General features: G+C 38.6%; 1 protein-coding gene across 1 annotated transcript in view; it reads left to right on the top strand.

Annotated features, from left to right (window-relative positions):
- Positions 1 to 14,115, top strand: part of LOC135700059 (vesicular glutamate transporter 1-like) — a 36,680-nt gene that overhangs the window by 3,155 nt on the left and 19,410 nt on the right. Inside the window, exon 2 of the mRNA XM_065220449.1 lies at positions 7,449 to 7,770. Coding sequence (XP_065076521.1) covers positions 7,449 to 7,770 — 322 coding nt within the window. The remainder of the gene's footprint in view (positions 1 to 7,448; positions 7,771 to 14,115) is intronic.

The raw sequence follows: 14,115 nt of genomic DNA, 5'->3' as shown, positions 1-14,115 counted from the left end.
GCCCATCGCTTAAAATCTGCTATTTATCAATTTTATCTAGATGAACGCGTCATTGGGACGCAAGTCCCCGGCAAGGTGACAGATACCATAAGTTTCACGTACCCACTTGCAAATAGTAGATGTCGCCACACGACATAAACAAAGGGATTGGCCTTAACCGCCGCAACGGTATTTCTCTATGGAAATCCAACTTTTGGTTTCACCATGTGTGGATGTCAAACAACAGACAAGAGTGCCATATGAATAGAGCTAATTTATAATTTTCATGGTGAAATGAAATAATTCCATTCAAATTGAACCGAGTTACATCTTCTTATATCATCGAATGGCAATTAAAATACTTTGGTTTCTTCAGATATTTTTTCTCTTGAATTTTATTATCCTTCAGATTATTGCTTTGAGCATAGCTGTGCAATGAAGGCTTGTCCTGGACTCGTAAAAAAAAAATGTTCACTTTCCGTGTTTCTCTAATGGTTAAGTAAAGTAAACTGCTGAAATTGAAAATTAGTCAAATTACATGATATATTACATTGAGTGTCTTTCTAAGGCTTAATGTATTTAAGGCCTTAGAAAGACACTCAAAGTTCACCACTGTACCATAGAGGTAACTCTAAGACCAGAAGGTTCCGAAGAAACGTGCTCAACTTTTTGGCTCAGCTCTGGTACTCTCTTCGGTCTCAAGCTAATCGATGCGCCCCTCGAAACATAGAAAAATCCATGAGCCCCACATTTTATCTGTTATCAAAACAAACATAGTGTAGTACTAGAATTTTAACTATAATGGGGTACACTTATAGATGTACTTGGAACCAATAGGCTAGCCATGTAGTGAACCAATTTAAAATCGTTAGTTTCCACTGGTTGATACTACCCCAGACAACCAGAAGTCGTATAACAATGTACAGTAAGTATCGTAAATTACCACAGTTTAAGTCAACATCGCATATAAGAATGACATGCATCGCATTACGTTTAAGTTAAATCGTATAGAATGCAAATTTCCGACTTATTTCCGATGAATCATTTTTTCATCGTACTGTATTACAAATTAAATCGGATAACATCGTAAAACTTTTCAAAATAAATTTGTTATTACATATTAAATCGTATATGCTGTTAAATAAACTCGTTTAAAAATAAATTAATAATTGCACGTATATGGCCTCCACTTTTGTACGTGTAAGCCATTTTTTTTTTGCATTCTTTACGATTTGATTGTTTGTATATATGTTTGTATATCACAAAAACAACTTTGAATATACGTGTATTTTGGTTGTCTGGGACTGTACGCAGCTAGTATTGCAAAATGTACAATTTGAGGTACTTTCTTAAAAGAGTACAGTCAACCAGTTGGAAGCTAACGATTTTAAATTGGCTCACTGCTTGACTAGCCTATTGGTCCCACGCAAATCCATTAACATACCCCGCTCTAATCGTAATTCTAGTACTACGCTATGTTTGTTTTGATCCGCTATGAAAGTTTGACAGATAAAATGAGGGGTACGTGGATTTTCTTATGTTTCAAAGGGTGCATCGATTAGCTTGGGATCGAAGAGAGTACCAAAGCTCACCCAAAATGTTGAACACGTTTTTTCGGGACCTTCTGGTCTTAGAGTTACCTCTGTGATATCTTCCTACTCTAGCTCTTCCTAATCCGTCATCACAGTCTCTTATACCATTGACAGACATACAAAGCAGTACCGTTGTACCAACAATCAATACGAAACTAACGATTTTAAATTGGCTCACTACTTGACTAGCCTATTGGTCCCAAGCAAATGATTAACGTACCCCATTCTAGTCGAAATTCTACTACTACACAATGTTTGTTTTGATTCGCTATGAAAGTTTGACAGATGTAATGAGGGGTTAGGGGATTTTCCTAGTTACCTCTATGATATTATTGTTATCGTCGATGATGAACAAAACAATAATGGTTTTGCAGCGAGTAAGAGCGTACTTATTACAGTATCCCCCCGCTAATCCGACAAATTTATACAATTGTTAACCGTTAGTTTCCATAATAGCGTCAAAATCACCGATAATATTCCTCGTCCAATTCTCATATGTTTCGGTTAATTCGATGACAATTACATATTTTCGTTTTACAAATCATATGTTTAAGTTTTTGGTCCTGTTCTGCTCAAAGACACACGAGACTGTAAAAAAAGTTCCATGAACTGATTATTAATTGTGCATACAACTGAAAAACCAAAAGGACATTTCTTGCTGGCATCAGTGGACTTCCTATGTCACTAATGTTAATTTTGGCATCAGCATTCCGGTTTGGTGGGCGCGCGACAATGATATGAATTTCAAGCTTGGATTTTATTTACTGTACATCATTTCCGCATTCGCCCTATTCAGATAACCCTTCTGAAACTTGTGAGAACCACCAGCACCAAATTGTCGGGGTACACTGGCAATATATTGGAGTTGTAAAGTTGCCCCCGGGTTGCACATACCTACAAAATAAGGGGTGTTGAAGTTTTTTAAATGCATGATTAAAAAAATTCACCATATTTGAGTCGACCAATTCTTTACCGTTCCACCCTTTATGCTGGTCGCCATGAAAATTTCAATTTCTGTTAAATTACTTATTTAACCTAGTGACACCTTCAACTCTTATTCGGCCTAATCCTCCATCGTATAAAAATATGTTTACGCTCCTCTATTTCAAAAGCTGGCTACGCCCTTGCCAATTCTAGATATAGCTGGAATTAGCATGTAACAGCTTTTGTAAACAATGATTTCTAGAAATTCAAGGCTTGGATTAATTTGCAATACAATGATTTCTAAAACTGCCCTTAAATTTTTATTTGATTTTGAATTCTTGTTTCAGGTGTTCCAGTTTGGTTAAAATTGGAAAATGTTTTATATATATTTTTCAGCTCTAAAGTTGCTCTATACTTACTTCTAATTTGACAAGATCTGAATAGTTTCCATCTATTTTTAATTTTTCCGTAAAGGCGTTTTGAAAGATATTATTCAAAGCTTCTGGAATAGTTGAGCCATGATTCGGGCAGTAGAGGGTTAATAATGTTCAACTTTTTTTTCTCCGTCCCATCGACGAATGTCGTCAGGTCTAGAGAAGACCCCACCGAAGACGCAAAGCAAATAGAAAAGTGAAATTAAATGAAAAAGCCCACTTAATGTCATTTCCGTGCACACAAATTGCTTTACATTTCCATTCCACTTCAGAGGAAGATGGTTGGTTGGATTCTTCCACTGCTTGCTTTTCTTCGATCATTCATGGAGGAAAAGTGTTCCGTTCAAGTGCTTCAAAGATCCGCGTCAGCCTTTATGCAAGATTCACACTTTCTCTGTGTCGGAAGGAAGACGAAGACGAGACCGCTGCTAGGACTTCGAGGTGGAGAAGGAAATATGAATACACGTCATGATCCGTCCACAGCCAGCGTGGTTCCTGTAACGGGCGCGTCTGAATGAATTAGATTCGCGTTTTCCCTCCCGCCGAGATGATGAATCGTTCCGTTTATGCGTGCAAAACAAGACCCCGCTGGAATTCGGTTTTCACCATCATGTTCTGGCAGTGGTGGGTGGTCTCTCTCGGCTGGAGAGATGTTGGAAAAGAGGCCACATCCTGTCCGAGTGTAGGGAGATGGAAATGAACGAGCACTCGACAAGACAATGTAATGTAATTGATAATTTGTCTACCGGAATTGTAGGAAGGAGGCTTTTTGTTCTGCGAGGAAGTCACTATTTCATCTGGTAGTGATGACGAGGATAGCGACGATATTCTGCACTGAAGGTTGAGAACATTTGGGGAACTCAAACATTTAACGACATTCCATAAAAAATAATGATTCTGCACGTACTGAAAGAAATAATTGAGTTGATGAATGTCACCCAATAAATATTTTTGAAATCATGCCTTCCTTCGCATAGATTCAAATCCACTTGATCCAAAACACTACGGTGACAAACAGAAATCCCTAACGACTTTTTCTTCCACCCACCCATCGATGCGTCATAACTTGTTTTTCTGGTTTCCCTTGTTCGGCAGCAGCCCCATCATTCAGTCCCATGTGAAGCAATAAATCCTCGGATCCTAGCCGGCACCCCCTTGGCCACGACAAAGTCGACCAGACTTATCATCGGCAAACATAATTAAGTTACTTTTTCGGTATTAATAATATTGTTTGCCAATATCCGCTTTCGAGAGTTTTGTGTTTTACTCTCTTCCCTTTTACGGTGCTTTGGAACTTTCATCATAAAGAAATGATCTCGGTTGGTCGGATCAAATCTCGCCTTGTTTGTTTTGGCGAATAGTTTTCTCGACGGCGACAACTGGGCTCTTAATCCTGTAGGCGGCGAGATGTGGGAGCACAAGTCATTTGGTGATTTTCTCAAGCATTATCGGCACGAGTGAAGACAAATAGGACGTGCGTTAATCCATAATTACTCGAAGCTGATTTTGTTTGATTGATTGCGACGATAGTGGTTGTGACTTTTAGTTGGATTGGTGTAGAGTAGCACGTTTCATTTATTTTGGATGTTATTTTTTTAGTTTATCTTACTAAATCTTAAAAACATAGCTAAATATGAACGGTACAGTTAAAAAAAATTCTCGGTTTCGATCGTGCTATCGACAGTTGTTCACTCGATCACATTATTCTTTTGGTGCGCTTTGTTTTTTGCCTCCAGCTCGGTAAAGAACACCCTTTCTTTTGCCTATTCAAATGGCATTGCAAAGCCCACTATGGGTGAGATTGCCAATTTCGTAAAATCACTGGATGCAAATTCAGGTGACATGGATGTAACGTTCAGGTTGGCGGAGGAGAAAGCGGTATTGATCAAGTTTAAATTGGAAACAAGTATGCATTATACCACGATGTATAGGGTCTGTAAACCCCCGTAAAAAGTGGAAAAAAAAAGTCTACCGTATTTCGATATTTGGAAATTGTCACCTCTCCCTTCACTAGACCATTATCCGTACACATTTTAAAGATGTATATGGAACACTTAGCTAACGACCTATATAGCTCCCTTTTTAATTCATGGAACATGCCCTAAACAGTATTATGAAACTCCGCAGTTTAACAGAAAAGTGAAAATTATTAAGGACAATATCAAATAATAAGATTTTTTTTTTATTTTGAATTTGAAATACTGTCAAATACCCATTAAAATAGGTATTTTTTAAATCACGATGACATCTAGAGGCGATTGAAATCTAAGATGGTGGCTTCCGATTTCAGAAAAAAGTGGGAAATACTGTCAAATACTCATCAATATAAGTATTGTTTTAATCTAGATGACGTTTAGAGGTCGGAAATCAATGACCGACGCCATTTTTAAATCCATGATGGCGGTGTCCGATTTCAGAAAAGTGGGAAATACTTTCAAAGTGTTTTTATGTTCCTTCATACGTGAAATTCTATCTAATATGAAGCTTTAGTGTGATAATTTATTAACTAGAGAATGGTCTGAGAGCGTAGGTAGATAGTTTTGCTAGAGTACGGTAGTATAAAAATTGAATTGAAGTTGAAAATGAGTGAAGGGCCATTAATGCGACAGTAATAGTCAAACGCATACTTCTTTACCTAACTCGTACAATGTACGAGTAGATTTGGCGTTTTTCTTAAAATCTACAGGCAAAAAGTGCACGCCGTCTACATTTGAAAGCAACATTTCTTGCAAGTTGCTAGTTTACTTGAAAATTAAGTTTACATGCATGAATGTTTGCATGCATGAATGTTTGCATGCATGGATGTTTACATCACCATTAAGGTATTTTTGGAATCGTGATGATATCTAGAGAATGAAAATCGATATCTGACGCCATTTTGAAATTCAAGTGTCAAATACCTTAAAATATGGATGACAAGTAGATGCTGAAAATCGATGTCAGACACCATCTTTAAATCCAAGATGGTGGCTTCTGATTTCAGAAAAAGTGAGAAATACTGCCAAATCCTCATCAATGTGGGTATTTTCGAAATCCCAGTAACATCTAGAAGCCAGAAACCGATGTTTGACGCCATTTTAAAATCTAAGATGGCGGCTTTGGTTCAGAAGAAGTGAGAAATACTGTCAAATACCGATCTATGTGGGTATTTTTACAATCGAGGAAACATCTAGACTCCAGAATTTGATGTCCGTACTTTATGTGAAATCCGATATCCGCCATATTGGATTCCAAAATGGCGTCAAAGTACACGTTCCAAAAATACCCATATTGTAGGGTATTTGAGACTTTTCCTGAGCCCGATGAACTCCAGAATAACCTCGTTAATTTAGTTTTCGTTTAATATAAAATAACATTTTATTACTACACGCAAACCAAAAATCTATTACAACGAATGTTAGTTCCGTTTCCTATCATCCTCTGTTCATGAACATCGCAACGAATGTTAGAAATTGACCATGCAGGCGATGTAATGATTTTTTGTCTTTTTTATTTCGTGTTCTATCTACGCTTTCGACAATACCAGTAAGCTTGTAGAACGACGCACATTGTAGAACATTGTAGAACGACGCACACACTTGTCTCGAATCTCTCCAGCAGAAAAAGCATACGAAGTCGAGTATGCGAGAGAATGAGCGCTTCATGTTTGCTTTTAGGCAGTCCTTATTCAGAAGCATGGAGAGAGCAGTGGAGAAAACACAGGTCTGATAATCGCAACGTTCGTGGTTCGAGTCCAGTCGGCAGTCTGTTTGCTATTTTTTTCGACATAACTAATTTACCTCACTAATACACTCCACATTTTTCGGTCTCCAATTCTCTTGCATTGGACCGCAGCTAGGTATATTGCATCCTCGGTTCATGCGGTCTCCACTTACATCCTCTGATGATGAATCCCACATAATTGTAAGCGAATCTTACATCCACCGGTTGGGTGTACATATAATCCGGAAGCCATCCCTATCGGCAATTGATAGTGTGTGGGTACAATCTGGATATTATATTTTGATGCCTGACGACGCGACGCGTGACAAGTCGAATGAGCCCCAAATTGTAAAGAAAGTGGTAAAAACGAAGGAAGCAGTTTTTTAGTCATTCATCGCGTCAATTGAAACAAGTCTTTGCTTCAAATGAAATGAACTGATACAAGCGACAGTCAAGGCATGTTTGACAGAAGGAATGTTCAGCGTGACTCGATAAAAAGAAACTCAATTACTTAAAGGAAAATGATATTTCTCAAAATGAAGCAATTCTTTTCTTTGATTCGAAAATGCAGAACCCTGACGCCAACTACCAAATCGGGTTTGAGATGGAGTCAACTCACTTGCCTCGTCTAAGCTCGTTTTAACGAATCATTTTGTCATTATGAATTCTTCCGGTATATCGTTGTTCGTTATTTACTAAAATTACAAGTCTTTAAAAATACAAGTGATCCAAGCCAATCTGTAAAACATTTTCAAATTGCTTTGGTGAACATCGAATCCATCACCAACTAATAATCCATTTCTATTCTCCATTCCAGAATGGGCTTCGAAAAGTTCGAAATGCCAAAGCATGGCTACGACCAGATGGATGGCAACGGAAAGGGCCCAGGTGGCGGCGGTGGCGGCGGTGACGGTGTTAACGGTGACTACGGAGTGGACGACGGTGGCGCCGATTCACCGATGTCGTTTGACGAAATCGAACGGCCACCACTGCGGCACATAGACAAGTACGTGAAGGCACAGTGTCCCTGCATTAAAACTACCCGCTTCACGATCGCCCTGATGACCTGTCTGGGGTTCATCATTTCGTTCGGCATGCGCTGCAACATGGGCATGGCCAAGCTCCAGTTTGAAAATGCGGTGAGTTAATGAGTGAGCACGTGAACGGTAGGTAGAGGTAGTTGGGCGTTATCAGTCGGTGATTTGATGGCTGGTATTTTTTGATCCTTTGTCGAACGTGATTTCCAACGGGACACGTGCCGATGACCGGAATTAGCGAAAAAGGGTTCACCCTGGGGGAGGGGGTTTAATGAGTTATATCTTTCCACACCGATGAACTGGTTGATTGGGAGTCACGCCAAGAACGATGATTGGACATCTAAATGGAATTCGCTGGAGCTGATGTTATTTGGGATTGAAACGATTTTGGCCAATGGACAAATTGTGGAGCTAAATGGAAATGGAACGAAATGAATAAAAAGCAGATATTATGAATTTCTAGGGTTAAGTCTCTAAAATAAAAAAAAAGAACGAAATTGGAATCAAAATGGAATTTAAATGGAATGAAGATAAAATGAAAATGGGATTGAAATGTAAACGAATTCAACGAACATGGAACCAAAAATGGAATTTAAAAGGAAAAGCGAAAGAGAAAGAAACTGAAACAATACCTATATGAACCTTTTTAAAAACTTTCGATAACCATATCGGAAGTCAGAGCAAATATTGATTATTCGTTTTGCAGAATCAAAATGTTCCCGTCGTTCATCACGCTCATTTTAATGAAAATATTCTACCACCCATTTTTGCTGTCGATTGCGAAAAGACTAATGAATTCGTACGAAAACCGATGGTAATGAGCCAACGACGACAATGATGATGCGACGGTACATCAATGGGAAAATCCCCGATCGAAAGATGACGATAATGGTGACAGGAGGAGTCCCCCACAAATGGAAATGGCTAGTCAAAGGGAGCATTACAAAAGGGAAATGCGCAGGCAGGCAGCGGCAGGAGAGATATGAAATTTTATGAAGTCGAACATAATGGAAGCATTTATTCCGTAATACGCGTCACAAAAGATGATAATTTTTTATTCATGCCGGGCAGACCGACTGGCTGCCTGGCTGGCTGGCTGCCCGTGAAGAAGATCCGTTTCCTTTTCTTGGTGACTTGGCATGGATTTCGGTTTGTGTGCGATGAGCTCGACAACATTGTAATAAAACATGCGTCATAGCGTGGGGAAAGCGAACCGGATGGAGCGTCTGAAGAAGTGAACGAGGGCAACGGGAGACTGCACTGGCAAGAAATGTTCTAGATTCGGGTGGCGCCGTTCTGGCGACAAAGAGAAGTTTTTTTCCGTTGCTTGGTATGGATGTGATATTGCGGATTCAAGTGTTAAATGGAACGAATGGCGAAACGAGCGTTGCGCTCCCGTCTGACGAGGGGTGGATTCGATCAAGTGCGATATACTTCCGGTTGCTTCCGGAGCGGTGTTATGACGGGAAATGGATGTGCTCTTGTTGTTTGAGCTTGGGAATGGGTGGAATATATTAAATCCATATCGGTTTCGGGTGGAGCTTTTAGCGTTCCGATTTTTATAAAAATGACTGCTAGCAGGTATTTGTCAATCGCAAATAACCAGTATCAAAATCGATACATCTCAGAATTTCGTAGTAACGTTTAATCACACGACTCACCATTGACTGCACAATTTCGAGTTGTTTTCCGATGTCCCGATGAGAGATTTGAGGATTTTCCAGGTGCTTGAACAAAATCAATTCACGAGGTTGCTTTTCGGGTGACACCATTTTTTCCAACTTTCGAAAAACTGACAGCGATAAAAATACAGTGTATACAATACACTCTAAACTACTTCTACCCTAATTTTCAAGAGAAAATACCCAATGGGTATTTTTCTACAGCGTTTTTTTCCGTCATGCAATTTGATGTTGTACATCCTTTACGTCTTGAGACCGAAAATCGATGACCGACGCCATCTTGATTTACAAGACGACTGCTTCCGGTTATATAAAACTGGAAGTACTGTCAAAAACCCTTGAATATGGGTATTCTCGGAATCGGGGTGACGTCTAGAGACTGCCAAAAATTTAAATTTTGCATAATAAAAGCTGATTAACTTCTTCTTCTTCTTCGCATTTCAAGCTTATTGCATATTAGCTTATTGCGTGCTCTCAACTTAGTGTTCTAGATGCACTTCCACAGTTATTAAATGAGAGCTTTCGATGCCTATACCATTTTTGCTTTGGTATAATTGTGTGGCAAAGTCTAATCATACTTCTATGCCCAAGGGTGTCGAGAAATTTTCAAACCCGAAAAATTCCGAGACTGGACCGGGAATCGAACTCAGCCACCTCAAGCATGGTCTTGATTTGTAGCTGCTCCTTTACCGACTGACCCCCTAATAGTTTAATAAGCTTTTATTGAATAAGCACATTTCTGCTCTTTTTTTAACTAGTTCATTTATTTGGAAGGCTCAATCGCGTTAGCTTTACGGAGCCGATAGTTCATTGTTCTTTGTTTGTAACAAAATTCAATTATTTCTATGTCTAGTAGGAGTTGGGCCGAATACTCGTACATAATATGGAGAAAAGGATGGACTTTGTATGTTAATATAATTTCTTGTATAGAGGTACCAGATATGTTTTACAGTCAGTTGTGTGTAATTCACCAACATAATATACATACATAATATGTCTTTCAAGCATTTTTTTTTTCAAATTTGAAAGTTTTGGTGCAGGAAGAAATTAAGGGAAAAACTTCTGTTTTTACTAATAATTGCCCGAGGCGACAATGAGCAAAAGCACGACAGCAGCGCTGTTTAAATCTTTTCAGGTTCAAACAGAACGATGTGCAACTGAACCTGATAGGATTTCCCGCCGTTTTTTTTTATGAATAGGGCGGAGCAAAAAGTTTCTTTTGTGCAGAATACGTAAAAAAGGATGGACTTTGGATGTTAATATAGTAGGATATACAGAGGTACCAGATATGTTTTACAGTCAGTTGTTGGTAATTCATCGAGTATGTCTCCTGTTAAGCCATTTTTTTTGGAAAATGTTGGCTCGGCATGTAAAAAAATAATTGTGTATATATAGTTGGTTTGCTTAAAATTTATTTCCCGGAAAAAAATAATCGTCAAAGTCCATGTCTTTTTCGGGTTATGTTAAGGGGGGAGGGGGAGAGGTTTTTAAGGGGGAGGGGGTTTTACATGCACGTTTTTTCAAGTCTCATTCCTAATTGTGGTGGACACACCGTGATCCACCTTTGGCAGCTGACTTGGTCCTGCTTGCTGCAGGACCTAGTGCCACGCCGAAGCGGTAATGAGCAGAGGCAGGAGAGCAGCGCTGATTTATATCTTTTCAGGTTCAAGTAGAATGATGTGCAACCAAGTGGTATTCGTTTATGATGGCTGGGTTTGGGAAAAAGGCTTATTTCATGAAAACAGTGATAAAGTTATCATTTGTACATTTTCTAAAGTTTAGTCACAGAAAAATTGAAAAAAATATTTATTTCAGCAGGTTCGTAATGTAATATCCTATCAATTGGTGTATTTGGATATAAATTTCATTTATAAATGACAAAGTTACAAGCGTTCACAACTTAAAACTCCTTCACCACACATATTTTTTGATTTGCACCCCAGTATAGTCGACAAAGACGTAGTTCTACGTAAAAAAAAAAACTTAAAAATACTGTCAAATACCCTGTGTATACATTTTATATATGCAGGATAGATTCCGGGCCGTATAAATGAAGTGAACGCACCATTGTATATCGATTGTGATTAATTATGGCAAGTTTGTCCAGTTAAAATCAATCCGTTTGTAGCCTCTATCGCACAGGATGTACTGTTCGGTTTTAGTTAGAATGTATATTTTTTTCCTAGTTCAAATTAAGCTTATTACGTTGTGTTTGGAATAGTCGGTCACGATTTGTTTGGTCGCGCTTTGCTTTTTGTGCATTAAGGCTTATATTGATATTTGATTACATTATGCACAAGATTGTTTCTGAACGTGCGGGTTGTTCGGAGTGTTGTGATATAAGAAAAATGATAGTGTCGGTAAATTGTGATGGATCCTCGACCCAGGTGGAAAAACATAGTAGAATCTTGCTGAGAAAACTGACTGCTATTGTACAAATTCATAACTGAAAGAGCTCGGGCGTAATGATTCGGAAAAAATAATAAGTTAAGAAAAATATTACGCCCGCTTACTTCAGTTTGGAAAACATTGTTAACTGCTTTCCGAGATGTAATTTAATTTGAATAGCTTCTTTTGCCAGGGCTTGAACAATCATCGCGTCGGTGATTGAGATGCAAGAGGCATGGTGGTAATGTGGAGGTTTTATGGGTACTGTTACCGTCTTACGTAAGGACCAAGTCGAAACAATCAATGTCGCGTAACAGTAGAATTTAATACAGACCTAATTGCTTGTTCGTTGCTTTTTGTCTCATGGTCTTAGCGGTTGATTGAAGTGAGGGGAGGGGGGTGTAAGAGGCACCACCGTCGGGTTTGAATGGTTATAGCAACACCTGGTTCCAAAGTGATGTGTTTTGATATGAGGGACTCGGCTGCATTAGGCAACCATTTTCGTTTACTGAGCAGATATACGTGCACACTAATCCAGGCCTCCGCAGTTCGGTAGTTTTTGAACTACGGAACAGTCCGATAAAAGTTTAAAATTCAGTGAATAATTAAAATTTTTAGAAATATTATTCCAAACTTGTACAGACTTTGTCCAGTTAGCCCCATTCAATGATAAAAATTAAAATATGTCGACTATACTGATGTCTTACGTCTAACGGTCATTTTAAGTTTTACAGACTTTTTCAGCTGTTCAAAAACTCGGTAAAATTTTACCGGCTTAAGTGATCTGAATTCAGTGTGAGAGATCAATCCTTGGTCCTTTCACATTACGGAGATTTATAGTCACATTACTTGCTTATCGTGAGTTTTGTTAAAATTTTCATTGCGTCGTCATTTGACAACTCGATCATAGATGGAATGATGTGATATGAAGGCTCGATGGCCTTAGAACGACCAATTTTGCTTTATAAGCAGAACATTTTGAGCTTAATCTCAAGCATCTCCACATTCAAGATTCACTATTCTCTGTTTTGTCAGTATGAATACATTGTAATTACATCAACTTGATCACAAGTGATGTGTTGTAATATAAGGAGCTCTATTCCCTATCGGCATACGTTTTTGATTACTCAATAGAAGACCGTGGGATCAATCCAAACTTGCTCATGTTGAAGGATCTTTAAGATCTCCATTCAGCTTATCGTTTACCAAAACGAGTTCTGCTGCGAACCCAATCCATTTATCCAACATCCCACTGATTCCTCGTGAAAGTGCACTCACTCAGAAATGATTACCGACTTCGGAAATTTTTTCTGAATTTTCAACAGCTGAACTTGTCGGTTAAAATCAAACATTTTAATTCATTAGTTTTAAAGCTTCAAAACAAGGAAAAATTCATCGCAATTGCAAGACTCGGTTATTTAAACAAAGCTGACCGTGTATTGAAATTAAATTTGGTGATACAGCTTTTGAAATGAGGATAAGATAAGGCTGAACGTTCAGCCGTTGAAAGTTCGGTAAAACATTACCGAAGTCGGTAATAATTTTTAAGTGTGCAGAGGATTTCTCGGCTCCTATCGAAGCGAGTGTAACGTCTAAACATTCCTTTCTTGACATGCGTTCGGACGCGGCCGACGCTAATATTGCCTAGTTTGCGATCACCAGTTTTTACATGATGAGGGTGAATGCTATTCCCATGCATCATCTATTGGTTATCTGTGTAATTACAGCTGATCTGGAAATAACGGAGTAGCATCTACGGGTGGTCAATCATGCTCATACAGCACAAGTTGTGTATGATCTTGTTAGTGGAGCTTGACCAAGTTGCTCTGATAGGACAGCCCACTGCTATGTGTAGACGCCTTTCTTCTTGAGTGGTAGTCTCAATCATCATCACCATCATCATCAGTGTTCATATAGTTGCATAAGATATAGCAAATTATTGACATGTGAGTCTGTACGAATAATACGCATAAATTTCCGCTGAGAAATATCCAAAATAGAATCAAGGGGATCACGTGTGTTCACTCTCTCCCTGAGATGTACTTAAGGTTGGCAGTGTCCCTGGAAAACCAAGAAAATTACGCCCCTCCTCAATTGGCATTGCCTGTATTTCACATTTAAAATATTTGAATCAATAAATCAATAAATTTATATTATTACACATACAAGTTTATAATATGTTGAGTTAAATAAATACATCCAGCAATACTTTTTGTTTTTATCAGTTAAGAAACGATTATTCATTCTTATTCGCATTCTTATTCGGGGCACTAAGTAAGAACATCCTATGACGGATAATTTTGCTTCGGCTTTTCAGTCTTCAAGAAAAAGCGCTGATTACAGTATTATCATCGCCAACGTTTCGATCCAGTGGTTG

Source organism: Ochlerotatus camptorhynchus, unplaced genomic scaffold (genome assembly GCF_037179485.1).
Source record: "Ochlerotatus camptorhynchus isolate MF236.1 unplaced genomic scaffold, CSIRO-AGI_Acam_v1.1 ptg000127l, whole genome shotgun sequence".
Classification (NCBI taxonomy): Eukaryota; Metazoa; Arthropoda; class Insecta; order Diptera; family Culicidae; genus Ochlerotatus; species Ochlerotatus camptorhynchus.
The sequence above is the reverse complement of the archived record's forward strand: the minus strand, read 5'-3'. Positions and strand labels throughout refer to the sequence as shown.